The 25,964-nt window shown below is 38.8% G+C and overlaps 1 protein-coding gene across 2 annotated transcripts in view; it reads left to right on the top strand.

The window, feature by feature from the left end:
• The window catches only part of TANGO6 (transport and golgi organization 6 homolog), a 294,759-nt gene that overhangs the window by 240,237 nt on the left and 28,558 nt on the right, over positions 1-25,964 (top strand). For both annotated transcript variants that reach the window (XR_013163629.1, XM_077132839.1), the window contains exon 17: positions 5,935-6,048. Coding sequence is in view for 1 of the 2 variants with exons in the window: in XM_077132839.1 (XP_076988954.1) it covers positions 5,935-6,048 (114 nt within the window). In the remaining variant the exon portion in view is untranslated. The remainder of the gene's footprint in view (positions 1-5,934; positions 6,049-25,964) is intronic.

Genomic DNA, 25,964 nt, shown 5'->3' on the forward strand with positions numbered 1-25,964 from the left:
TTTTAACATTTTTTTGAGTCCCTCAACTTTCCTTCCCTTTCTTTCTCTTAAGAAGACTGTAAAATACCAGCTGCATATGACTTGCTATTGAAAGGGTTGGAGAAGTTTTTTGGTTTGTTTGGAAAGATTGAATTAGAGGAGGCTTTGTAATACTCAAGAAATGTCATCGTTCTAGAGTCCCACTCCGTCTGTTGAAGGAGAACCAATTTACCAGAAGCACACAGAAGTGGGATGAATGGGGCCCAGCTCTCTACCACCTAATCTGTGTTCACTTCAGCATATGACTTAGATTCTAAGGCTTAGTTTCCTGATGTAGAAAGTGGTGTTAAAATACCCAAAATGCAGGACTGTCAAAAAGATTTAGATATACTATATATACTTAATATAACGATCATCAACAGTTTTTTAATTCTGAACCTACTGCTTGTCAAGCAGTATTCCTGGGATACAACAGCCTACAAATAGGCAATGATTCTAGTCTTCATGGTGTCTGTATTGCAGTGAGTGGAGATAGATAATAAATGATATTCATAATAAAGTAGTATGTTAGATAATTATAAATGCTATGGAAAAAAGTGATAAGGATTGTAGAATTGGATGGGGGGAGAGTGAAGTATTAAATTGGGTGTTCAGAGTGAATAAAAAAGTATTTGCAATGTCTCCTTTGGGGAATGGTGAGAAAGGGGGAAAATTCAACTTCCTCAAGTGGAGAATTCTTGATATTCTCAAAAGCAGTGGGGACAACCAAAGCAATAGGCTGAGCCCTCAATCTTAGGGTTTGTTCATATAAAACTTGACCCCACAAAGGATAGGACAAGCCTACTTAAAATTAGCTCCAAGAGTCACCCCCAAGAGAACCTCTTCTGTTGTTCAGATGTGGCCTCTCTCTCTCAGCCAACACAAGCAAACTCACTGTTGTCCCCCTCTCTACGTGGGACATGACTCCCAGGGGGTGTTGACCTTCCTGGCAACATGGGACAGAAACCTTGAAAGAGCTGGAACTCAGCATCAAGGGATTGAGAAAACATTCTTGACCAAAAGGGGGAAGAGCAAAATGAGACAAAATAAAGTGTCAATGGCTGAGAGATTCCAAACAGAGTGGAGAGGTTATCCCGGAGGTTACTCTTACGCATTAAATAGATATCACCTGGTTAATCAAGATGTGTAGGAGAAGCTGGAGGGAACTGCCTGGAAATGTAGAGCTGTGTTGCAGTAGCCATGTTTCTTGAAGATGATTGTATAATGACATAGCTTTCGCAGTGTGACTGTGTGATTGTGAAAGCCTTGTGTCTGATGCTCCTTTTATCTACCTTATCGACAGATGAGTAAAACATATGGATTAAAAATAAAAATAAATAATAGGGGGAACAAATGTTAAAAAAAATTTGGGTGTTTGGGGTAAACCTCTCTGAGGAGCTAATATTGAACAAAGACCCAAGCATTTTATTTTTCTATATTAAGATTTTGCATTAAGGGGCATTTTGGGTTTTTGAAAGGGGCTAATGATGACATTGATGAGGATAATAAGCAGCAAGGAAATGAGATCAGAGGTATTGAATGTCCTTTAAATGTCCTCATTCACATATTTGCCAAACTGCAATATATCAGGCCCTTTAATAGGGATCAGGGGTACAAAACCCTATAAGATAAAAACTCATCTTTTGGCCCTGTATAATCTAATGGGTACAAGACATCAGTTATTACAGTTACAGTCCATAGTGATAGATGCTGAACACAGCAAAGTCCCTGTCCTTACAGAGTGAAATTTTAAAGAGAAGAGATAGGCAGTAAACAAATCAACAGGTAAATATATAGCATTTCAGGTAACAGTAAGTACTAAGGAGATAAACCAAGTAAGGTAGGGAATGTGAAAATTACTGTATATGAATTAGGATGTCCAGGAACCATTTCACTGAGAAGTGCAATTTGAACAAAGCCCTGAAGGAAACAAGGAGTTGATCCAGGCTAATACCTAGGGTGAAAGCATTCTAAGCAGAGGGAACAGTAATTACAGAGGCTCAGAGGAAGGTGCAAGACCAGTGTATCCTGAGTGAAGAGATCACGAAAAAGAATAATAGGAGATGGTGTCAGAGAGGAGGCAGCCAAGTCAAGCCTTGTAAGGACTTTGCTTTTACTCTGAGTGAGATGGAAGCAAAGGCAGAGCAATGAAATGATCTAATTTATCTTCAAGATTCCTATGTCTTAATTTTTTTTAATTGTGGTAAAATATGTATAACATAAAACTTGTCATTTTAACCAAATGGTCCATTGGCATTAATTTCACTTACAGTGTTCTATAACCATTACCAGTATCTGTTTCCAAAATTTTTCATCACACAAAACAGAAACCCATTCCTATTAAGCAATAGTTCCTCATTCTCCCCTCCCCACCAGCCCCTGGCAACCTCTAATTTACTTTCTGCCTCTATGAATTTGCTTAGTCTACGTATTTCATATAAGTGGAATCATACAATATTTTTCCTTTTATGTCTGGCTTCTTTCACTTAGCATAATGTTTTCTAGGTCCATCCATGTTTTAGCATGTGCCAGACCTTTATTCTTTTTAATGGCTGAATAATATTCCATTGTAGGGATATAGCACATTTTGTTTATCCATTCATCTGTTGAAGGACACTTGAGTGATTTCCACCTTTTGGCTATTGTGAATAATGCTGCTATGAACATTGGTGTACAAGTATCTATTTTGAGTCCCTGTTTTGAATCCTTTTAGGTATACTTAGGAAAGGAATTGCCAGATTATATGGCAGTTCTATGTTTACCTTTTGAGGAACTGCCACACTGTTTTCCACAATGGCTACACCATTTTACATTCCTCCCAATAGGTGCCTTGACACGCAGTGCAGGTGACATTAAAAGCACATAGAATGGATTTCTGCCCCCCAGAGACTAGAAATTTTATACTAATTCATAAATTAGTAATGACCTTACATCTTGTGATCTAGCTATTGATCAAGGCATTTAGGGGTGAAGAGTGATGTGATATGTCCTTGAGGTTGGAGGTGAGAGAGCCTAGCCATGATCGTTGCAGGCTGGATAGATAGAAGAGAGTGATCACGCTATTTCCTTACTTTCAGTGTTTGATGATGAGTCTCTGCCTCCCTGGCCTAAAGTTTTGAGGTGGTTCTGTGAGCTTGATCTGAAAAGAAGAGATTTCTTTCATTATGCTCTTCTTATCCCTGGATATCTGGCAAGGCCATATTACAATTCTGATGCTTTAAAAGCATTTTGTATAGCAGACCATTATACATTTCATGGGATTTTGTCCCATTGTTGGAGGTGTTGAGGAGAGTTCATGCACACTCTTCTGTTCACAGATCTATTCCTGGATGGCTGGTTACAAATGGGCTTGGTACAGTCTTTTTCCTAAGTCACTGACAACCTTGTGACAAGTAGGAAGCCATTCCAGCTGATTTCAGTAAGGGTTGCAATAACCCTCTCTTCTCTCAGCCATACTGTTTTGGTTTATTAAATGCTGCCAGAATGCAATATACCAGAAATGAGTTGGCTTTTATAGAAAGAATTTATTAAATTATAAGTTTATAGTTCTAAAGCCATAAAAATGTCTAAACTAAGCCATCCAGGAAATATACCTTGACTCAAAAAGGGCCAATGGGTCCAGAACACCTCTGTCAGCTGGTAAGGCACATGGCTGGCATCTCCTGGTCCATTGGCTTCTGATTTCAAACAGCTTCCCTGGCAGTGTTTTCTTTCTGTATCTCCAAACATCTGGGTCTCCTATCTGCTCTTTCGATTCTGTCAACTCTAAAGCTTTTTTCACAATGGTTCCCTCTTAAAGGACTCCAGTAGGCCACCCACCTTGAATGGATGGAGACACATCTCTATGGAGACCGCCTAATCAAAAAATCCCACCCACAGGTGGGTAAGTCACATCTCCATGGAAACAACTTAATAAAAAGATCCCACCATAAACAATATTGAGTGAGGATAAAAGGCATGGCTTTTTTGGGGTACACGATAGTTTCAAACCAGCACACATACATTCAAGGTAGGATATGGGGATTCAAGAATTACCTCGAAAGGAAAGCGTTTTCCAGCCAGGATGCTTCTGCCTATCTCAACTACGGAATTAATGTCTGACAGTCTGAGCCACTCTTAGACTGAGAGGTGAGGCAGAAGCATGGCCCTCTAAGCATACGGAGGTGGTAAAGACAGGCACCAACAGGGTTCAAGGCCAGGAAGGCTTTGTCTGCCCAATATTGAAAAGTAATTTCTTAAACTAAACCTACAGGGAAGCAGGCAGAAAGCTCAGGAGTGTCTACTGACACTACTGATAACTTGAGTTATCAGACTGAATAAGCTGAAATTTCATGCATTAAAAAGAACTTAGACCTAGCTCCAACTTGTTCTCTGATTTCAGCTGTTACCTTATAAATACTGAGCTTACAAGTGGAGGTAGCTATTACATTGTTACCTGTTTGGAGGCCGCCCAAGGAATTCCTCCTATGATTGAACTGCTTCTACCATTAATGCCAGAGGCATGGAAGCCATGGGTCAGGATATCCCTGGTCAAAGCTAGAGGTAGCTTACTGGGTCCTATTGAAAAATAGCCTCCAAGGAATTGAGCTTTTCTGGGAGCTCCCTTCACTTGAAACTGCAAGTTTGTCAAATAGATGTTACAACTTGATATAATGCCAGTGCATCACAGATGCAATTATATTTAAGAACAAGCTACTTCTCCTAATCTCTCTGCCATCAGTAATTAATTAGACGCTTTGAACTATGCCCAACTGTTTGAAAGCTGTTGAAAATACAACTGCATAGTTAAAATTTCCGTATAAGCTTACTTCCTCATTTGTGCCTATATTCTTTTTAAAAAAAACCATTCTTTAAACATAATATGTATTTATACGTGTTTCCAAACGCACAATCTGGCTATTTTCTTATCATGGTTGGAAATCCCTCCACTGTTGGCTGAGAAACATACTCACAATTTTAAAATCAAATACTACATGAGAGACCAATTGAATAATTTAGACTTACCTTCAGAATGTTACTGCCGCTGGCCACACTTTCAAAAATTTTTTTTCAAAAAAATAGTCACCAGTGCCTCAGAAAGGTTTGTTGTTGTTGTTGTTAATATTGTTTCTTTATTGAAATTTTAGAATATTTTTATGCCTACCAGGAACAGAAGGGGATGGAAGCTGGTATAGGGTATAGAAACTGTCTCATTTTATGACATATAATTATTAACTATATATCTGGCACCATGTTTTACAAGTAATTTCTAGTCTTTTTTTTTTTTTTTCCTGCCATACGGCTGTCTTTTAAGGTAAATAGTGCTGAGGGCCTATTTCACAAGTACAGCCCAGGCAGGGAGTCTGAAATTGGCCCTTGGTGACTCACATGGGGCGCACACTGGATTTTTGGGACTGGGATGTCTGGACATGCTAAAGAAGATCACTTTGACTATTTCTGTATTTTTATATCCCTGGGCTGAAACTTTCATCGATGGCACATTCATGTGCATGCTGGTCCTTGAACTCTGAAGCCAGTTTGGCTAAATCTCCATGGGCCTCAGTCCCTAGAAGCAGCTGTGTTTTGGACCATCTTTTCTTCCTTTGGTTTGAAACCGCCAAAAGGGGGCAACTGCCATTTCTTCCCATTTTTGAGGAAATATTTGTATTTGACCTTACCTTTTAGAAAACAAACAAACCATATATATATACATATTCCTTCCTCCTCCTTAATCTCCATCCTGAATTCCAAATAAGATTTTGTCCTTTTCCAGAAAAAGCCAGATTAAATCAAGAACTCTACCCCTAAATCTCTCCTTCTTTTTTGAAAGTGAGAAAACTGTCCACCTCCCTCTTAGCCAGATTGCTCTTGATGGATATGAAGAAAGTGGAGCACAGTTGTAACCCTCATTGACTTTTTCTTCCCACACCCTCCTAGGTAACAGCTTGCCTGATTGCTGTGGCTAAAACAGACTGTGAAGCTCAAGTGCGCAGAGCTGCCATCCATGTGATTGTGCTCTTGCTCCGGGGACTCAGCCAGAAAGCTACTGAGGTAAGTCAGCTTCTTGCCATTTGTAAATTCCCTACCTTCTTGTCCTTTGCCTATCAGTCTTCCTTTCATCAGGGCAGGCTTCAAAACGTTGCCCTAGATAGACTCATGCAGATGAATCAGTCAGCAGGGATTTTGTAGAAGGAAAATTATATTGCTTGCATCTTCAATAAGATACTCTGTTTTCTCTATAACATGTTAACTGCTGCAGAAAAACCAGAGCACAGGTTTATATAGATCCAGGCTCTCAATCCTGGAATTCCCTTTGTAGGGGCAGATTCCAAGGTAAGCCAGCTGGAGCACACTAACCATTACTCTGTAACCTGAACGTTAGTGACTTGTCTGTCTTCCTGACTCATTTAATTGTTCATGCTGAGTTGCTAAAGGAGTTCATCTAAAATGTTTCCCTTATAGCTGTGAGTTCAATCCACGAATTTTCAGCTGCTGTATAAAATTCAACTTTCTTCCTCCTCTAAGTGGGGAATGCTGGATTTCTCCCCAGAGTGTGGCCAATGCAGGAAGAAAATAAATATGTCTACGTGTGTGCTAAAAATGAGTGACCTCTAAATTAATTTTCTTCTTGATTTTAATGGAAACTTGTTCCCAGTTGACTTTGTAGAGAGGGCTTGCATTAATAATTCACTTCCTGGAATCCATAATGCTAGGCTGTGGCTGGCACATCAGTATTTAACCAAGCATCAGCAAAGCCATTGTAAAAGTGATTGTTTTGTCAGATACGCAGCTTTTATTCATGCTAGAATTTTGCTATATCCTGACACTGTTTTTGTACAAGCATGCACTCGTTAGTTATCCTCTTCCTTTCCTGCACAGCCGTGTTTTCTCTAAAAATACCTACTTACTGTTGTTTCAGCCCAGAGCTATGCCTTTGAGATTCTAAATGGCCACTTCTCTGGGCTTTATCCTCAGCTGCATTTCCCACCCTTCTCATCTGCCTTGTGTAGGTTTAGGTTTTGTATTAAATGAGTTCAACTGGTAGCAAAGTGTTCAACTGCAAGTAACAAAGACTCCAATTACAATGGCTTAAACAAGTAAGGATTTGTTTTTCTCACATCACAGGGAATCTGGCAGTAGGTGGTGGCCAGTGGTGATTTAGTAGCTCACTGTCATTTAGGCCCAATATTTCTGTAATCTTCAGTACCACAAGATGCTGCTGCAGCTCTAGCCAGAATGGCGAATTTAAACCAGGAAGGAGGAGAAGGGCAGCCCTGTGCACTCAGTTCCCTTTTCTGGGGAAAGAAAACAATTTTCCAGAGCACCCCCCCCCCCCCCAACAGATTTCCTATTTTATTTCTCCGGCCAGAAGTCTAACATAATTATCCCTAATTGGAAAGTAGGAGTGGGAATGTTTTTAACTGGGCATATTTCTACTCAAACACAATTGAATTTTATTTAGCAAGAAAGATGGCAAGAAATGGATATTGGTAGGCAACCAATAGTGTCTACACAAAAGGCAAGGGGAAGAATGATCTGGCAACCTCATAAAAATCCTGTAGAAGTAGGATTGCTTAGTAACTGGAAACATTCACCTGAAAGGGTTAGAGGCTCTAGTTTATTATCTAGCACCTTGATGAGGGAGAGGGAGTACAGATCATAACTTGATAATTCATATAATTAAATAAATTGCTTTTGGCTACACACAGCTCTTGTTGAGAATTTGCTGTATGAGGAGGTTAAGAAAGAGTCAGTGTTTTTTATCCACCAAAATCTACAAAAATTCTTGATAGATATACCATAAGGGAAAGTGAGTGAGGGGTTTAGTGGAACTCTCTGTGCTATCTTTGCAGCTTTTCTGCAGATCTAATATTATTCGAAAATAAAAAGTTAATTTAAAAAAATGGATAACTATTTAAAAAACTACAAAACTCTGTAAGTGCTCACATACTGAGTGTGAGAGAGAATGTGTGTATAATAGCAGAGCAAAATGTTTGGTTAGCAAAGTGAGAAAAGAAATAGAAAGAAACTCTATCCATTTTTCTCACTTCTTTGTGTGGCCAATGAAAACAACACTGTTTGTCTCACCAGTACTAAAATAATTTGCGGCCATGGAAGATTTTTGTCACTTCCAGAAAGCCATGTGAAAGAAAAACCTTCCTCCTATTCTCCAAACCATTTCTAGTCTCCACTCGCTGAAGTTTATAAATTGTGCTTACTTAGTGAATAAAGAAAAGGAAATGGGATGGGATGAGTTATGATTCTTCTTCCTGGTGCATCCTTGAGACCAGGTGTGTAAAATCTTCTAATCGTGGGTGTGATTATAATCAAAGGCACTTTAAAGAGAAGCGGAGATAACCACAAAGCTTTCAATCTGGGATTTCTCTTTACTCCCCAATTTTGCCCCCAGGAACAGCTGAAACGAAAATGCTACTTAGATGATGAAGATTTTTCTTTCTAATCACTGTCTCTCAAGCTATACAGTGCCAAAAGATAATTTCAGGTTTCAGTGAATTTTCTGTGGTTTGGGCAGGTTGAAAGGGAGGTAGAGAGTCCAGTAAGAGGGAGAGATTCAGAATATTGGGAGATAGAGTAGGTCAGAGGGAGGACTTAACCACCTCCAACTCATGAATTAATTTTTACCTCTTTCCCATTTGAATGTAGTCAGAGTTTTGTGCAGTCATTACAATATCAACATGGACTGGAAATACTGCATTAACTTGGTTATTTAAAAAGTTTTCTTTGTTTTCTCTGCTTAGCTCTGTTTTGGCCTCATGGCCCTATCTGTTAACTCGTTCCCAAGTACAACTTGAAGCCTTGTAGAAGCCAGAAGATAACCCCTTTAAAACCTATTCTAGCTTAGCTTTGCTGAGAAATGAATTTAATAGGAATGCCTATGTCCTCTTCACCCCCTTAGTAAGGGAGGGAGTCCCTTCCTACCTTTCTTTGGATGGCCAAACACAGACACCCAATACCAGACAGATGAGATAGGTAACAGTTTGTTAGTCATACATACTCACGGCCCACAGGGAGGAGGACACTGTGGAACCACATGAGGGTTGTACTTAGGAGCAGAATGAACAAGCAGGGCCTGTGGGAAGCAGGCTTGTAGTAAAAAGAGGATGAGGTGTCTTGGTTCCTGTGTGAGGATGTGTTTGGCTTATTTGAATAATTGCATGGGCTGGCAGGGAAACCTGTTAAGTTTATAACCAGGTGGGGTGTACCTCATCCTGCTGTTAAGGGAACTAGCTAGGTAGAGCTTTCTTGGTGAATGGGGTGCTTATCTGGGAAGAGCAGGGATATGCTTACAGTTAGGCCTTCAGGGTCCTATGAGGCTCACAGATGTCAAACACATAGAATTTTATCCATGTTGTAGCATGAATCAGTACTTCATTCCTTTGTATGGCTGAACAGTGTTCCACAGTGTGACTATCCCACATCTTGTTTTTCCATTCATTAGCTGATGGACATTTGGGTTGTTTCCATCTTTTTGGATATTATAAATAATGCTGCCATGAAAATTCGTGTACAGATTTTTGTGTGGACATAAGTTTTCATTCCTTTTGGGCATATACCTGGGAGTGGAATTTCTGGATATGGTCACTCTATGTTTAGCTTTTTTGAGAAACTGCCAAACTGTTTTCCGATGTGACTGCACTATTTTACATTCTCATTAGCAATGTATGATGATTCTAATTTGTCTGTATCTTCACCAACACCTGTTTTGTCATCTGTTGATTATGGACATCTTAGTGGGTGTGAAGTGGTATTTCATTGTGGATTTTTGGTATGCATTTCCCTAATGAATGTTGTGCATCTTTTCATGTGTTTATTGGCCAGTAGTGTATTTTCTTTGGAAAAATGTCTGTTCAAGTCCTTTGCCCCCCATTTTTTTTTAACATTTTTAAATTAGAGTATTTGTCTTTTTATTATTGATGTATTTATTTTTTATTTAATTTTTATTTCCAACATATTATTTATATTCCTAGTTTTAAAACAATAATTCTTCAAAACATAATTAAAATTTTTTATTAATTATTAAATTTTTTAAAAATGACAAAGAAATACAAACATTCTTAACATATCATTCCATTCTACATATATAATCAGTAATTCACAATATCATCACATAGTTGCATATTCATCATCATGATCATTTCTTAGAACATTTCCATCAATTCAGAAAAAGAAATAAAAAGACAACAGGAAAAAATTCATACATACCATACCCCTTACCCCTCCCTTTCATTGATCACTAGCATTTCAATCTACTAAATTTATTTTAACGTTTGTTCCCCCTATTATTTATTTATTTTTAATCCTTATGTTTTACTCATCTGTCAAAGGGATATTTTTATTCAAAAAAAAACAAAGAAGGCTTGAACAGGCATGTGGGGGAAAGCAGAGATGGAACTGGAGGTGAGTGGCTCAGAATCAGGAAGTGAAATGCTCCATTTCTTGTCTCTGGTCTTTGCATTTTGGCTTCATTGCCTTGCACTGAAGTCCAGCTTCCTTTCTATGGCAGTATCACGACTACTGCTACAGTGTTAATCTTATATCCAATGCTCAGATCCCTGTCTGGCCCTAAATGCAAACAATTCCAGGATAGTAAATGTTCTAGCTAAGATTTCATGCCCATCCCAGACCAAACTAATGTGACTGGGTTGGATAGGGGGTGCAAGGGTGCTGGTTTAGGTAAAACCATGTTCAGCCTCTACAGTAGACATTTATGAGAAATGAGACTGTAGTAGTTTCAGCAGCTAGGAAAAAGGAATAGTCCCATAGATACCCTCAACAGTTATTTGGCCAAATTCATATGAAGTTAAGGATGAATTTGAGAAATAAAGCTAAAATGATTAGCATTCAGTACCTGTCATGACTGCTAAACTATAAATAATTCTGTCTTTCCTAGTGATAATATGTGACAGTTCATGGTCCTGTCTCTTCTGAATAATTTACATAGACCTATATACGTTAAAACTTGGTTTGTTTTCCTTTTCTGCATCAGATTTACAGTGTTTTTATTTTCTATATGATAGCTTTCTTCTTATCTTTCTTATTCTGATCTAAAATGGCCAGGAAGAAGATCCCATTTAAACATTTAACTTCACAGAATTTTGGAATATTAGAGCTGGAAAGGCACTTAGAGACAATTTAATTTTTATTTTATAAGCATTTCCCTCAGCATACTAACCTCATGAATTGCTACTTTGAAATAAGATCTCTGTGGTCAAACAATTTGGAAAATGCTGTATACAACTATATATTCCCCTCTTGGAGATTCAGTGCATGCTAGCTTATAAAGGAGTGTGAGAAATCCTATAGCAAAAAACACTAATGATTTTCTAATCTCATTTACCAAAGAACCTTTTTTTTAATTAATTTTTTAATTTTTTAAAATATGACAACAAAGAAACACAAACATTCTTAACATATGATTATCCGTTCTACATATATAATCAGTAATTCACAATATCATCACATAGTTGTATATTCATCATCATGATCATTTCTTAGAACATTTACATCAATTCAGAAAAAGAAATAAAAAGAAAATAGAAAAAAATTCATACATACCATACCCTTTACCCCTCCCTTTCATTGATCCCTAGCATTTTAGTCTACTAAATTTATTTTAACATTTGTTCCCCATATTATTTATTTTTAGTCCATATGTTTTACTCATCTGTCAGTAAGGTAGATAAAAGGAGGACTAGACACAAGGTTTTCACAATCACATAATCACATTGCAAAAGCTATATCATTATACAACCATCTTCAAGAAACATGGCTACTGGAACACGGCTCTACGTTTTCAGGCAGTTTCCTCCAGCCTCTCCATTACATCTTAACTAACAAGGTGATATCTATTTAATACATAAGAATAACCTCCAGGATAACCTCTTGACTCTGTTTGGAATCTCTCAGCCTTTGACACTTTATTTTGTCTCATTTTGCTCTTCTCCCTGAGGAACTCTTTTTTAACAAACATGCCAAGTAATAATGTTCCATGGAACATACTTTGGGAAATAATTCAACTGTCTTATTGAAACTAAGAAAACTAATTCCATGTAGACATGACTAATAGCCTCATTTTATACATGAGGAAACCAGGACAGAGAAGATAATTTTCCAAAATTAATGTCAAGAAGAATTAGCAGTCATCTCCATTTGTTACTGGTTAAGTCATATTGGACAAGTGCTAATGGAAGTCTAATAGCTTCCCCCTAGCTCTTCCTTCATTCATTCACTTGAAATAAAGCTTGTCTTATAATCCAGAGTACCTTTGGTAACATCATTAAGGTTAAACCAGGTACAAGTTAAGCACCAGGTTTGAGAAAGTCTATCCTGTCAGACACCTTTCTCTAGATCAGTGGTTCTCAATGCTGTCAGACCTAATGAACTTTTATTATAATAAATATTTTGTAATGCCCTTTTACTCTCCTGAAATTAAATTGATTCCCTCTTAACCTATACACATATTTTAAAAATCAACATTAAGAACTGTGATGGTTAGGTTCTGGTGTCAGCTTGGCCACGTGATAAGCCCAGTTGTCTGGTCAAGCAAACACTATCCTGACCTTTGCTGCAAGAATATTTCGTGGCTGGTTGATAAGCCCTAAGGCTGGTGTATTAAATCATCAGTCAATTGATTGCATCTGTGACTGATACATCCACTATCAACTAAGGCGTGTATCTCACCAATGAGCTAATCCAATCAATTGAAGACTTTTTTAAAGAGAAGAGAGACTTGTTTACTGCTTCTTTCAGCCAGCAAGCCTCTCCTGTGGAGTTCATCCAGATCCTTCACAGGAGCTGCCAGCTTCACAGCCTGCCCTATGAATTTTGGACTCTTCCATTCCCATGATTGCATGAGATACCTTTATAAATCTCATATTTATAGACATTTCCTGTTGTTTCTGTTTCTCTAGAGAACCTCACTAATGCAAGCCCCAACTATAATATAAAGAAGAAATAAAAAATTAATAGTTTATAATAAAATATGTATTTCAATATGTAAATGTGTAGGCCAACCTTCCCTGCGGGAGGGGTGAAACGCAACTCAGGTGGAACCCCTCTCTCAAGGAATTCAGATCCCAGGACTTCACAATTTGAAGCCATTAAAACCAACCTACAACCTTTCCTCTGTCTCCATCACACACCCAGCAGCGAGAGTCTTCCAAAGTTAAAGGAGCCACAACATCTTTTGCTGGTGGGACCCGCAGACAGACAAGCACCACATACTGGGCACGATAAGAAAAACAGAGCCCAGAGACTTCACAGGAAAGTCTTTCAACCTGCTGGGTCCCACACTCAGGGAAATCTGATTAAATGCCCAGACGCCAGCAAAAAATAACAAATCACACCAGGAAAATTGAAGATATGGCCCAGTCAAAGGAACAAACCAATAGCTCAAATGAGATACAGGAACTGAGACAACTAATTCTGAATATACGAACAGAAATGTAAAACCTCTTCAAAAACCAAATCAATAAATTGAGGGAGGACATGAAGAAGACATGGGATCACAAAAAGAAGAAATGGGAAGTCTGAAAAAACAAATCACAGAACTATGGGATTGAAAAACACAGTAGAAGAGATGAAAAAAACAATGGAAACCTACAATGGTAGATTTAAAGAGACAGAGGATAGAATTAGTGAACTGGATGGAACATCTGAAATCCAAAAAGAAACAGAAACTATAGGGAAAAGAATGGAAAAATTTGAGCAGGGGCTCAGGGAATTGAATGATAATATGAAGCGCACAAATATACGTGTTGTGGGTGTCCCAGAAGGAGAAGAGAAGGGAAAAGGAGGAGAAAAACTAATGGAAGAAATTATCACTGAAAATTTCCTAACTCTTATGAAAGAACTAAAATTACAGATCCAAGAAGTGCAGCGCACCCCAAAGAGAATAGACCCAAATAGGTGTTCTCCAAGACACTTACTAGTTAGAATGTCAGAGGTCAAAGAGAAAGAGAGGATCTTGAAAGCAGCAAGAGAAAAACAATCTATCACATACAAGGAAAACCCAATAAGACTATGAGTAGATTTCTCAACAGAAACCATGGAAGCTAGAAGACAGTGGGATGATATATTTAAATTACTAAAAGAGAAAAACTGTCAACCAAGACTTCTATATCCAGCAAAATTGCCCCTCAAAAATGAGGTAGAAATTAAAACATTTTCAGGCAAAAAGTCACTGAGAGAATTTGTGACCAAGAGACCAGCTCTGCAAGAAATACTAAAGGGAGCACTAGAGTCAGATACGAAAAGACAGAAGAGAGAGGTATGGAGAAGAGTGTAGAAAGAAGGAAAATCAGATATGATATATATAATACAAAAGGCAAAATGGTAGAGGAAAGTATTACCCAAACAGTAATAACACTAAATGTTAATGGACTGAATTCCCCAATCAAAAGACATAGACTGGCAGAATGGATTAAAAACAGGATCCTTCTATATGCTGTCTACAGGAAACACATCTTAGACCCAAAGATAAACATAGGTTGAAAGTGAAAGGTTAGGAAAAGATATTTCATGCCAATAACAACCAGAAAAGAGCAGGAGTAGCTATACTAATATCCAACAAATTAGACTTCAAATGTAAAACAGTTAAAAGAGACAAAGAAGGATACTATCTACTAATAAAAAGAACAATTAAACAAGAAGACATAACAATCATAAATATTTATGCACCGAATCAAAATGCCCCAAAATATGTGAGGAATACACTGCAATCACTGAAAAGGGAAATAGACACATCTACCATAATAGTTGGAGACTTCAATTCCACACTCTCATCAATGGACAGAACATCTAGACAGAGGATCAATAAAGAAACAGAGAATTTGAATATTACAATAAATGAGCTAGACTTAACAGACATTTATAGGACATTACACCCCACAACAGCAGGATACACCTTTTTCTCAAGTGCTCATGGATCATTCTCAAAGATAGACCATATGCTGGGTCACAAAGCAAGTCTCTACAAATTTAAAAAGATTGAAATCATACACAACACTTTCTTGGATCATAAAGGAATGAAGTTGGAAATCAATAATAGGCAGAGTGCCAGAAAATCCACAACGACGTGGAGGCTCAACAACACACTCTTAAACAATGAGTGGGTCAAGGAAGAAATTACAAGAGAAATTAGTAAATACCTCGAGGCGAATGAAAATGAAAACACAACATATCAAAACCTATGGGACGCAGCAAAGGCAGTGCTAAGAGGGAAATTTATTGCCCTAAATGCCTATATCAGAAAAGAAGAAAAGGCAAAAATTCAGGAATTAACTGTCCACTTGGAAGAACTGGAGAAAGAACAGCAAACTGACCCCAAAGCAAGCAAAAGGAAAGAAATAACAAAGATTAGAGCAGAAATAAATGAAATTGAGAACATGAAAACAATTGAGAAAAATCAATAAGACCAGAAGTTGGTTCTACGAGAAAATCAATAAGATTGATGGGCGCTTATCAAGATTGACAAAAAGAAGAAGAGAGAGGATGCAAATAAATAAGATCAGAAATGGAAGAGGAGACATAACCACTGACCTCACAGAAATAAAGACGGTAATAACAGGATACTATGAACAACTTTACGCTAATAAATACAACAATGTATATGAAATGGACAAGTTCCTAGAAAGGCATGAACAACCACTTTGACTTAAAAAGAAATAGATGACCTCAACAAACCAATCACAAGTAAAGAAATTGAATCAGTCATTCAAAAGCTTCCCAAAAAGAAAAGTCCAGGACCAGACGGCTTCACATGTGAATTCTACCAAACATTCCAGAAAGAATTAGTACCAACTCTGCTCAAACTCTTCAAAAAAATCGAAGTGGAGGGAAAACTACCTAATTCATTCTATGAAGCCAACATCACCCTCATACCAAAACCAGGCAAAGATATTACAAAAAAAGAAAACTACAGACCAATCTCTCTAATGAATATAGATGCAAAAATCCTCAACAAAGTTCTAGCAAATCAAATCCAGCAACACATTAAAACAATTATACATCATGACCAAGTAGTATTCATTCCAGGTATGCAAGGACAGTTCAACATAAGAAAATCAATTAATGTAATACACCATATCAACAAATCAAAGCAGAAAAATCACATGATCATCTCAATTGATGCAGAGAAGGCATTTAACAAGATTCAACATCCTTTCCTGTTGAAAACACTTCAAAGGATAGGAATACAAGGGAACTTCCTTAAAACGATAGAGGGAATATATGAAAAACCCACAGGTAATATCATCCTCAATGGGGAAAAATTGAAAACTTTCCCCCTAAGATCAGGAACAAGACAAGGATGTCCATTATCACCACTATTATTCAACATCGTGTTGGAGGTTCTAGCCAGAGCAATTAGACAAGAAAAAGAAATACAAAGCATCAAAATTGGAAAGGAAGAAGTAAAACTATCACTGTTTGCAGACGATATGATACTATACGTCGAAAACCCGGAAAAATTCACAACAAAACTACTAGAGCTAATAAATGTGTACAGCAAAGTAGCAGGTTACAAGATCAACATTCAAAAATCTGTAGTGTTTCTATACACTAGCAATGAACAAGCTTGGGGGAAATCAAGAAACGAATTCCATTTACAATTGCAACTAAAAGAATAAAGTACTTAGGAATAAATTTAACTAAAGAGACAAAAGACCTATATAAAGAAAACTACAAAAAACTGTTAAAAGAAATCAAAGAAGACCTAAACAGATGGAAGGGCATACCGTGTTCATGGATTGGAAGACTAAATATAGTTGGATGTCATTCCTACCTAAATTGATTTACAGATTCAATGCAATACCAATCAAAATCCCAACAACTTATTTTTCGGAAATAGAAAAACCAATAAGCAAATTTATCTGGAAGGGCAGGGTGCCCCGAATTGCTAAAAATATCTTGAGGTAAAAAAACGAAGCTGGAGGTCTCAAGCTGCCGGACTTTAAGGCATATTATGAAGCCACAGTGGTCAAAACAGCATGGTACTGGGATAAAGATAGATATATCAACCAGTGGAATCGAATAGAGTGCTCAGATATAGACCCTCTCATCTATGGACATTTGATCTTTGATAAGGCAGTCAAGCCAACTCACCTGGGACAGAACAGTCTCTTCAATAAATGGTGCCTAGAGAACTGGATATCCATATGCAAAAGAATGAAAGAGGACCCATATCTCACACCCTATACAAAAGTTAACTCAAAATGGATCAAAGATCTAAACATTAGGTCTAAGACCATAAAACAGTTAGAGGAAAATGTAGGGAGATATCTTATGAAACTTACAATTGGAGGCAGTTTTATGGACCTTAAACCTAAAGCAAGAGCACTGAAGAAAGAAATAAATAAATGGGAGCTCCTCAAAATTAAACACTTTTGTGCATCAAAGAACTTCATCAAGAAAGTAGAAAGACAGCCTACACAATGGGAGACAATATTTGGAAACGACATATCAGATAAAGGTCTAGTATCCAGAATTTATAAAGAGATTGTCCAACTCAACAACAAAAAGACAGCCAACCCAATTACAAAATGGGAAAAAGACTTGAATAGACACCTCTCAGAAGAGGAAATACAAATGGCCAAAAGGCACATGAAGAGATGTTCAACATCCCTGGCCATTAGAGAAATGCAAATCAAAACCACAATGAGATATCATCTCACACCCACCAGAATGGCCATTATCAACAAAACAGAAAATGACAAGTGCTGGAGAGGATGCGGAGAAAGAGGCACATTTATCCACTGTTGGTGGGAATGTCAAATGGTGCAACCACTGTGGAAGGCAGTTTGGCGGTTCCTCAAAAAACTGAGTATAGAATTGCCATACGACCCAGCAATACCATTGCTAGGTATCTACTCAGAGGACTTAAGGGCAAAGACACAAACGGACATTTGCACACCAATGTTTATAGCAGCATTATTTACAATTGCAAAGAGATGGAAACAGCCAAAATGTCCATCAACAGACGAGTGGCTAAACAAACTGTGGTATATACATACGATGGAATATTATGCAGCTTTAAGACAGAATAAACTTTCGAAGCATGTAATAACATGGATGGACCTAGAGAACATTATGCTGAGTGAGACTAGCCAAAAACTAAAGGACAAATACTGTGTGGTCCCACTGATGTGAACTGACATTCGAGAATAAACTTGGAATATGTCATTGGTAACAGAGAGCATCAGGAGTTAGAAACAGGGTAAGATAATGGGTAATTGCAGCTGAAGGGATACAGACTGTGCAACAGGACTAGATACAAAAACTCAAAAATGGACAGCACAATACTACCTAATTGTAATGAAATTATGTTAAAACACTGAATGAAGCTGCATCTGAGCTATAGTTTTTTTTGTTTGTTTGTTTTTATATATATATTTTGTATTTTGTATTTTTATTTTTTCTCTGCATTATCATTTTATTTCTTTTCCTGTTGTCTTGCTATTTCTTTTTCTAAATCGATGCAAATGTACTAAGAAATGATGATCATACATCTATGTGATGATATTAAGAATTCTGATTGCATATGTAGAATGGAATGATTTCTAAATGTTTTGTTAGTTAATTTTTTTAATTAATAAAAACTAAATAAATAAATAAAAAATTAATAGTTTATAATAAAATATGTATTTCAATATGTAAATGTGTAGGCCAACTCCAAGACGTACTGAACTGTTCAGTTTCTCTTATATGTAACCTCATCATAAATATAGCAGGTACAAATACAATATGATACAGGTGTCTTGAGTGGCACTAAGTAGCCGGATTTTCCAAAATGGTAAACTGCTCTTTGTGAAATTTCAAACAAATCAAAATATTTTCTTCTCTTAATTCATACGATAATTACATTCCTGAAAAAATAATTTATTAAAGCCATGTAAAAATACTTGTACTGAGCATTTTACTATATGACAGCACTTTTATCTAAGTGATTTACATGAAGTAATTCATTTAATCCTCATAATAATCCCATATAGGTAGGATTTTTATCCGCATTTTATACATGAGGAAACCAGGACAGAGAAGGTAAGTAACTTGTCCAACGACTAGTAAGTGGCAGAGCAGTAATGAACCCAGGCAGTGCTGCTCCAGTGCTACTCACTCTTAACTATGTTCTCCAGTCCTCTCCCCTGAAGGATGCAGAAACAGAATCACTCAGGCATTTTCAGTGCACGTCATGGCTAACAGAGGATTGCTGTAGATCCTGGAAACCTTCTATCCAAAAGTAGAACAGAGCAGACTACTTCCTTTCGGCATACTTATGCTCTCCCCAAGAGGAGGATGGCGTAGAGAGGAATAGGAGAGTATTGGAGCTAGCCTTTGGATCCAATTTCCCTGACCTCGCAGGACCTGCCAGTATGACCTCTTCAGAGAGCAGAAACAGAAAACAGTCCTGGCTTCTTTTTTGCCCTTCCTCATTGTGCTGGTTTGAAACTGGTATGTACCCCCAGAAAAGCCATCTCTTAATCCTCCTCTTGGACCTTTGATTAGGTTGTTTCCCTGGAGATACGACCCCCAATTGTGGGTGGGACCTTTTAATTAGATGGAGAGGTGGTCTTAATTAGTTTACTGACATCCTTAAAGAGCTCACAGGGAGAGAGAGAGAGAGAGAGAGCTGATACAGAGAGCAGACACTTAGACACAGATGTTTGGACACACTGACAGAAATACCTCGAGTGCTAAGCAAGGACTCACAGAAATAGCTTGAACCTGGAGAGAGCCAAGGGAAACTAAGAGATGAAATCCAGTTTGCCCCAAAGAAGCTAAGTGAGAACTCACATACCCTTAGAGGGAAAGTGACTGGAATCAGAAGCTGAAAGCGATGAACTGAGAGCAAGGACCTCCGATGCCAGCCATGTGCCTTCAGCTGACTAAGATTGTCCCAGATGCTGGCTGCCTTCCTCTGAGAAGGTATCTTTTTGTTGGTGCCTTAATTTGTACATTTTTAGGGCCTTATAATTGTAAATTGTAACTTAGTAGATCCCCTTTATAAAACCCAATCCATTTCTGGCATATTGCATCCTAGCAGCTTTAGAAAACTGAAAAGCTTATATTCCACTATCTCTTGCCAAAAGCACAGTCCAGCCATGGACTCTACCATCCAACAGCTTCCCATAATGTACACAGAACTGGACAAAACAGAGGGGCAGAGAAAGACTGAAGGAGAGAAAAAATCTTCAGGGCTCTCAGACTGGGGCGTGACAGACTTGGAGCTTTCCTCTTCCCCTAAAGCCTGACTCAGGAATCATTTCTTCCCCTGGGAGTGATTATGTTGGTAATCAGATGGACCTCTGGGTTGTAAAACCCAGTTACCTGGGTGGTGCATTGGTGGCTCAGTGGTAGAATTCTCACCTGCCATGACCCAGAGACCCGGGTTTGATTTCCTAGAGCCTGCCCATGCCAAAAAGAAAGAAAAAAAGAAAGAAAAAACAGTTATCTTTACAACATCCTCTGAGGGGGAGAAGGAATCTTGACTAAGAGTACCCTCTTTGAAATGACTTGACAGCCTAGATTGATGCTCTGGGGTTCTGTTCCATCTCATTGCTCTTACCCCATGGTTTGTTTGCTCTTAGCAAATCTGCTTCAAATAAATTGCATGTTTTCTGAAGTTTAGTATTCAATAATATAGCTAACATTTATTAAGGGCTTACTGTATGCCAGGCAAAGTGCTAAGCTCTTTCTGTCCACTATCTCTATCTCATTGAATCCTCCTAACAATATTAGATGCCCAGGTCACACAGCTAGTAAAAGGTAGAACTGAGAGTGATTCCAGGCTATCTCATTGCCAGCTTAGATGTTCTGAAGGAACTAATTGAAACTGGTCTGAGATTGTACTTGAAGAAGTGGCTGGTTACAGATACGTTGGAACTAACCTGGTTTCCTGGAACTTCCGCTCCCTTAACCACTGGATTCACTCCTAGTCTTGGATCAACAGGTATTCAGCTACTCAGGATAGTAAGGAAACTATAGCCAGAGAGATCTTTCTGATATGCAGATCTGCTTAAGTCCAGTCCCCAGCTAACAATTTGCCAGTGGTTCCCTGTAGTCTATGAGATAAAGTCCAGACTTTTTAGCCTCACATCAAGTCCCTTCCTAATCTGCACCTCAGCTGTCTTTATAACTTTCTGTCTTATACTTGCCCTCGTAGGTCCTGAGAACCTCATGCCAACCCCCAGAATAATGTACCTTATTTCTTGCCTCTACAGCTTGGTTCACACACTGTTCTTGGGCCTCAAATCCCTTGTTTCCCCCATCTTCTTGATCTGATAAGCTTTTATTCATCCTTTAGCACGCCACTTAAATCAGGTAAAATTAGTCATCACTTCTCCAGCTTTTACACATTGGCTCAGGACTAGTTAGATATTGCATAATTTGTTCATGTCTGATGTCAGTAGCAGACCATGAGCCCCTGAGCACTCCATTCACTTTTTTTTTTCTGTTTTTTTTTGTTGTTGTTGTTGTTGTTGGGTGGTGAATGGTCCGGAAATCGTTACCTGGGTCTCCCGCATGGAAGGTGAGCATTCTACCACTGAACCAACCGTGCAGCCTCCATTCACTTTTTATAGTTCCTAAATCAGGCATTTTGCCTGGCACAGAATAAGTGCTTAATAAATATTTACTGAGTAAAGGAGTGCATAAAATCACTTCTGTAAGAGGTGTGGAATACTTCTCTTGAATTTCTTTGTGCTCACTTTTGCAATAAATAAACTTCTTAAATCTTAAACTGGAAATTCTGGGACTTCCAAACTCTTCTAGTGTTCAGGTTTCCTAAGAGCCGAAGTTGTCTGAACAAGCTCTCTTTAGGAGGGAATTGCGCATCCCTTACTTGGAAACGCCTAAAGTTTTTGTTAACAATTGGATTGCAGACATACTGTCCCCAAATCAGCTGGGAGAAGGAGTCCTGAGGCAGTGACAAAATGAATATTGATGCACAGCCAGAATCAGTCTGCATTTCAAAATTTGGCTTCTTCCCACACTATATATTTAGCTGTCAAAATTTTAGCACATGTATTTCCCTCCCATCTGGGCAGAGGTTTCTGCCATAACTCCAGCTAACCTAGCAACGGAAGCTACTGTATTTATTTTATCATACAGAATGCATTTCAGTAGCCTGTGACTTTCTCTGCCTTCAGAATCATACTTCCTACATGTGTTTAAGAAAAAAAAATTATAACTATTTTGGAAAAAAAGATGTGATTTTAATTTGTGGATCAAAAATTTTCTGACCCCAGCTTCCTTTCTGGAAAATAAAAACCTCACCAGTGTCTCTTCATCAGTGTCTTTTCCTAACTTCTACTTGATCTGGACTGCTTGTTAGAGTCTCCTGAAGAGCATAAAAGAAAAAAATTTTAAAAGCCGTGAGCCTCAACCCCAAGATTCAAATTCTTAGGTCTGAGATGGAGCCTGGGCATTTAAAAAGTTCTCCAGAGGATTAATGTACACCGAAGGTGGAGAACCAATATACTGGAAAGATGCTGCTGCTCAGAGGCAAAGCCTGGCCAGTGTACAACATATTTTTGTGATAGGAATGGGGTGTTGCTTTTTCCAGCCTGGTCCCCTCCATGTATATATTAAACACACATAGTACAGATTTCACCATGTCTCTGGCCCTTGATCTAACTCTATATACCCTTATACTTCTGAAATGTCTTACTCAGAACACTGAATTCCCCTAGGCAAATGTTCTAAGGAGAGCAGCCTGCCCTTCGCCTCTTCTTAGTGGCATGGCCAACTCAGACCAGACTTCATGGTGTGTGACCCAGGGTAGGCCTGGGGTGATTTAGGGTGCCTCAGAGCAAACCAGCACCCAAAAGAAAACCTAAACCTTGGAGTCAGCTACTAGCTCCTGCTGCTCTCCCTCATCCCTAGCCAAGGCCCATTCAAATAAACGACTTTGATAGTGCAAAAAAAGATCAAATTCTCTTTGTGGCATCCTCCTGCATATTGGATTTCTCAGTAACTGCACATGTTGAAAAGCAAGGATTGCTGAGTTGGACCTGACAAGTTTAGGTTTGGATTCTGACTGTGTCCTTGAGCAAATCACTAAGCCTCCCTAAACACCCTTTCCCTACTCTGTAAACTGGGGCAGAAATAGCATCTCATAGGATTAAATGAGATGATGTACATAAAGGGCTTAGCACAGTGGCTAAAAGATAGTAAGTATTCAATAAATGGCAGTAGTGAGCCATTATCAGAAGCTGTCTAGTCCCACATGTCTGGAATGGAAAGGGAGTAGGATTGTGCTTCACTCAGCAGGGTGCCTGCATAGGGATCCAGGAAAAATGAAACCCTTTCTCTCAGACACAGGGTCATTGAATACAATTTAAACGCTGGCATTGTATCACCTTTTAGGGACAATGCTCCCAATTTCATCTCTTGCAAGCAGCTGCCTTTGCACACACCCCAGCCATTTTTCCTGCCTTCTTTGTTTTATTTCAGTGCCTGTGGGGGTGTAGGAAAGCTGCTGTCTTCCTCAGGTTGCTATTTAAGGATATCCTGCAAGATGCTGCCACCGCTGCTTCTACCGCCATGGCAGCTGCTGCTCCTGTTGCTGTCACAGCGAGCTGTCTGCAGCCCCTGTCAGACCAGTCTCTGACCCCCAGCTATTGGGTAGCAGGCCTCAGCATAAGCTAGCCTAGGAGAACACACAATTACGTGTGGGTAAGTCCAATTGCCTACTTTTTGTTTAGGGGCCCTGAGCTATCACTCCCACTAGGGGTTGGTTAACCACTGGCTGCGTCTTTGTCTTTGTCCCCTAACTGCCTAGACTGTCTCTGTCCCTGTAGCATTTTTAACACTTGAACAGTTAAAATTTTCTCTTATTCTTCAGTGAAATCACACAATATCCTCCCATCCCCCTTTCACCCCCATCTCCAATTGGCATTGACGTATTCTCCCCAATTAAAAGCCAGACACAACCCAGAAAAGGGGAAAATGGCATTTATCTCTAGGTCTAACAGAGAAAAATACTTTGAAAATCAAAGGGTTTTGGAAAGCTCAGTAACCTCCAGTTAATAATAATGCTACCGTGAACTTCAGCATGTTTGAGATTCTCTGTCAGGCATGGATAGAAATCTGTTAGACATTAGTAATTCTTTCTTTGCTGACCCTCCAAACGATTTCAGTGGAGTGTCTCAAAAACCTGGTCTTTCTGTTTGAATTGGCCTTAATTTATTTTTCATAGACCTGTACAATGAAGGTTTGGGTTTTATCAGTGAAGCATTGATTCTTCATATCACAGCTCTCAGTTGGAGGTTCAGATTGTCTGCCTCTATTCTGCTTCCCCATTTTATTTGTTTCCTGCCCATTATCATAGTGAGGCTGCTCACCTCTTAGACCCTGGAGTCTGGCTGCTCTGCTTGCCCAACAGAATCCTAACCCATGCTCTCAGCTCTGCTGAATAGCACGGAAGCGCTCCAGTTTGTCAGGTACCACTGTCATCTGACCTGCACTGCTCTGAAACTGCGCACAGACCACATTAAATCTGTTTTTCCTCTTTTGCATCTCCCTCACTCTTCTTCTGACTCCCCTTCATTTATCAACTGCCTGACCATTCTTTTTTGTTACTTAGTGTTCTAGTTTGCTAGCTGCTGGAATGCAATATACCAGAAACGGAATGGCTTTTAAAAGGGGAAATTTAATGAGTTGCTAGTTTACAGATCTAAGGCCGAGAAAATGTCCCAATTAAAACAAGTCTATAGAAATGTCCAATCAAAGGCATCCAGGGAAAGATACCTTGGTTCAAGAAGGCCGATGAAGTTTCAGGGTTTCTCTCTCATCTGGAAAGGCACATGGCGAACGCAGTCAGGGCTTCTCTCTCGGCTGGAAGGGCACATGGCAGACACGGCATCATCTGCTAGCTTACTCTCCTGGCTTCTGGTTTCATGAAGCTCCCCGGGAGGCATTTCCCTTCTTCATCTCCAAAGGTCGCTGGCTGGTGGACTCTCTGCTTTGTAGTGTTGCAGCATTCTCTGCCCTCTCTGAGTCTCTCATTCTCCAAAATGTTTCCTCTTTTATAGGACTTCAGAAACTAATCAAGACCCACTCAAATGGGTGGAGACATGTCATCCCCTAATCCAGTTTAACAACCATTCTTAACTAAATCTCATCAACCAGGGAGATGATCTCATTACAGTTTCAAATATACAGTATTGAATAAGGATTATTCTACCTTTTAGAAATGGGATTTATATCAAAACATGGCTTTTCTTAGGGGGCATACTTCCTTTCAAACCAGCACACTTAGGTTCTCGATTTTATGTTTTCAGAGCTTTACCTTTCCCTTCATTTCTGAGCTCCTTGACAGGAAGCCCAATTATCTCAAAGTTGGGGTAATAATAACAATACTTTGAATTATATGCTGCTTTGCTTGTGATGGCAAACTATTCTCACATATGTTATCTCATTTGATCCCCACAACAAACTTGTAAGGTAGGCAATATATGGCAGTATGATCCCCACTTTGCAGTAGTGAAAATAATAACCTCTTTGAGAGGCAGAATAGTATAGTGATTGATAAAGAACAATGGGCTCTGGAACCAGGCTGCCAGGATTTGAATCCCAGCTCCTCCAGTAACTAGCTTTGAGACCCTGGGCAAAGTGGGGCTAATAATAGTACATATCATATTGTGGTATTGTAAGGATTAAATGAGTTAATATCTATAAAATTCCAGAACCGTACCTGGCACATAGCAAGGTACTATGTAAGGATTAACTATGATTATTATTCATCCATTCATCCATCAGTGATTTACAGCATGCCAGGACTGCTAAGTGCCAGGCTCTGTTCTAGGCGTTGAGGATGTAAGAGCAACAGGACACAGTCCTAGTCCTCACAGAGATCACGGCTTTAAGTAAGGAGACTGAGAAACCACTTTTTACTTAGACCCACCATATGCAAGTCCTTGTGCCTGGGTATTTGGGGACATTAATTC

Source organism: Tamandua tetradactyla, chromosome 16 (genome assembly GCF_023851605.1).
Source record: "Tamandua tetradactyla isolate mTamTet1 chromosome 16, mTamTet1.pri, whole genome shotgun sequence".
In the NCBI taxonomy this organism is placed as follows: domain Eukaryota; kingdom Metazoa; phylum Chordata; class Mammalia; order Pilosa; family Myrmecophagidae; genus Tamandua; species Tamandua tetradactyla.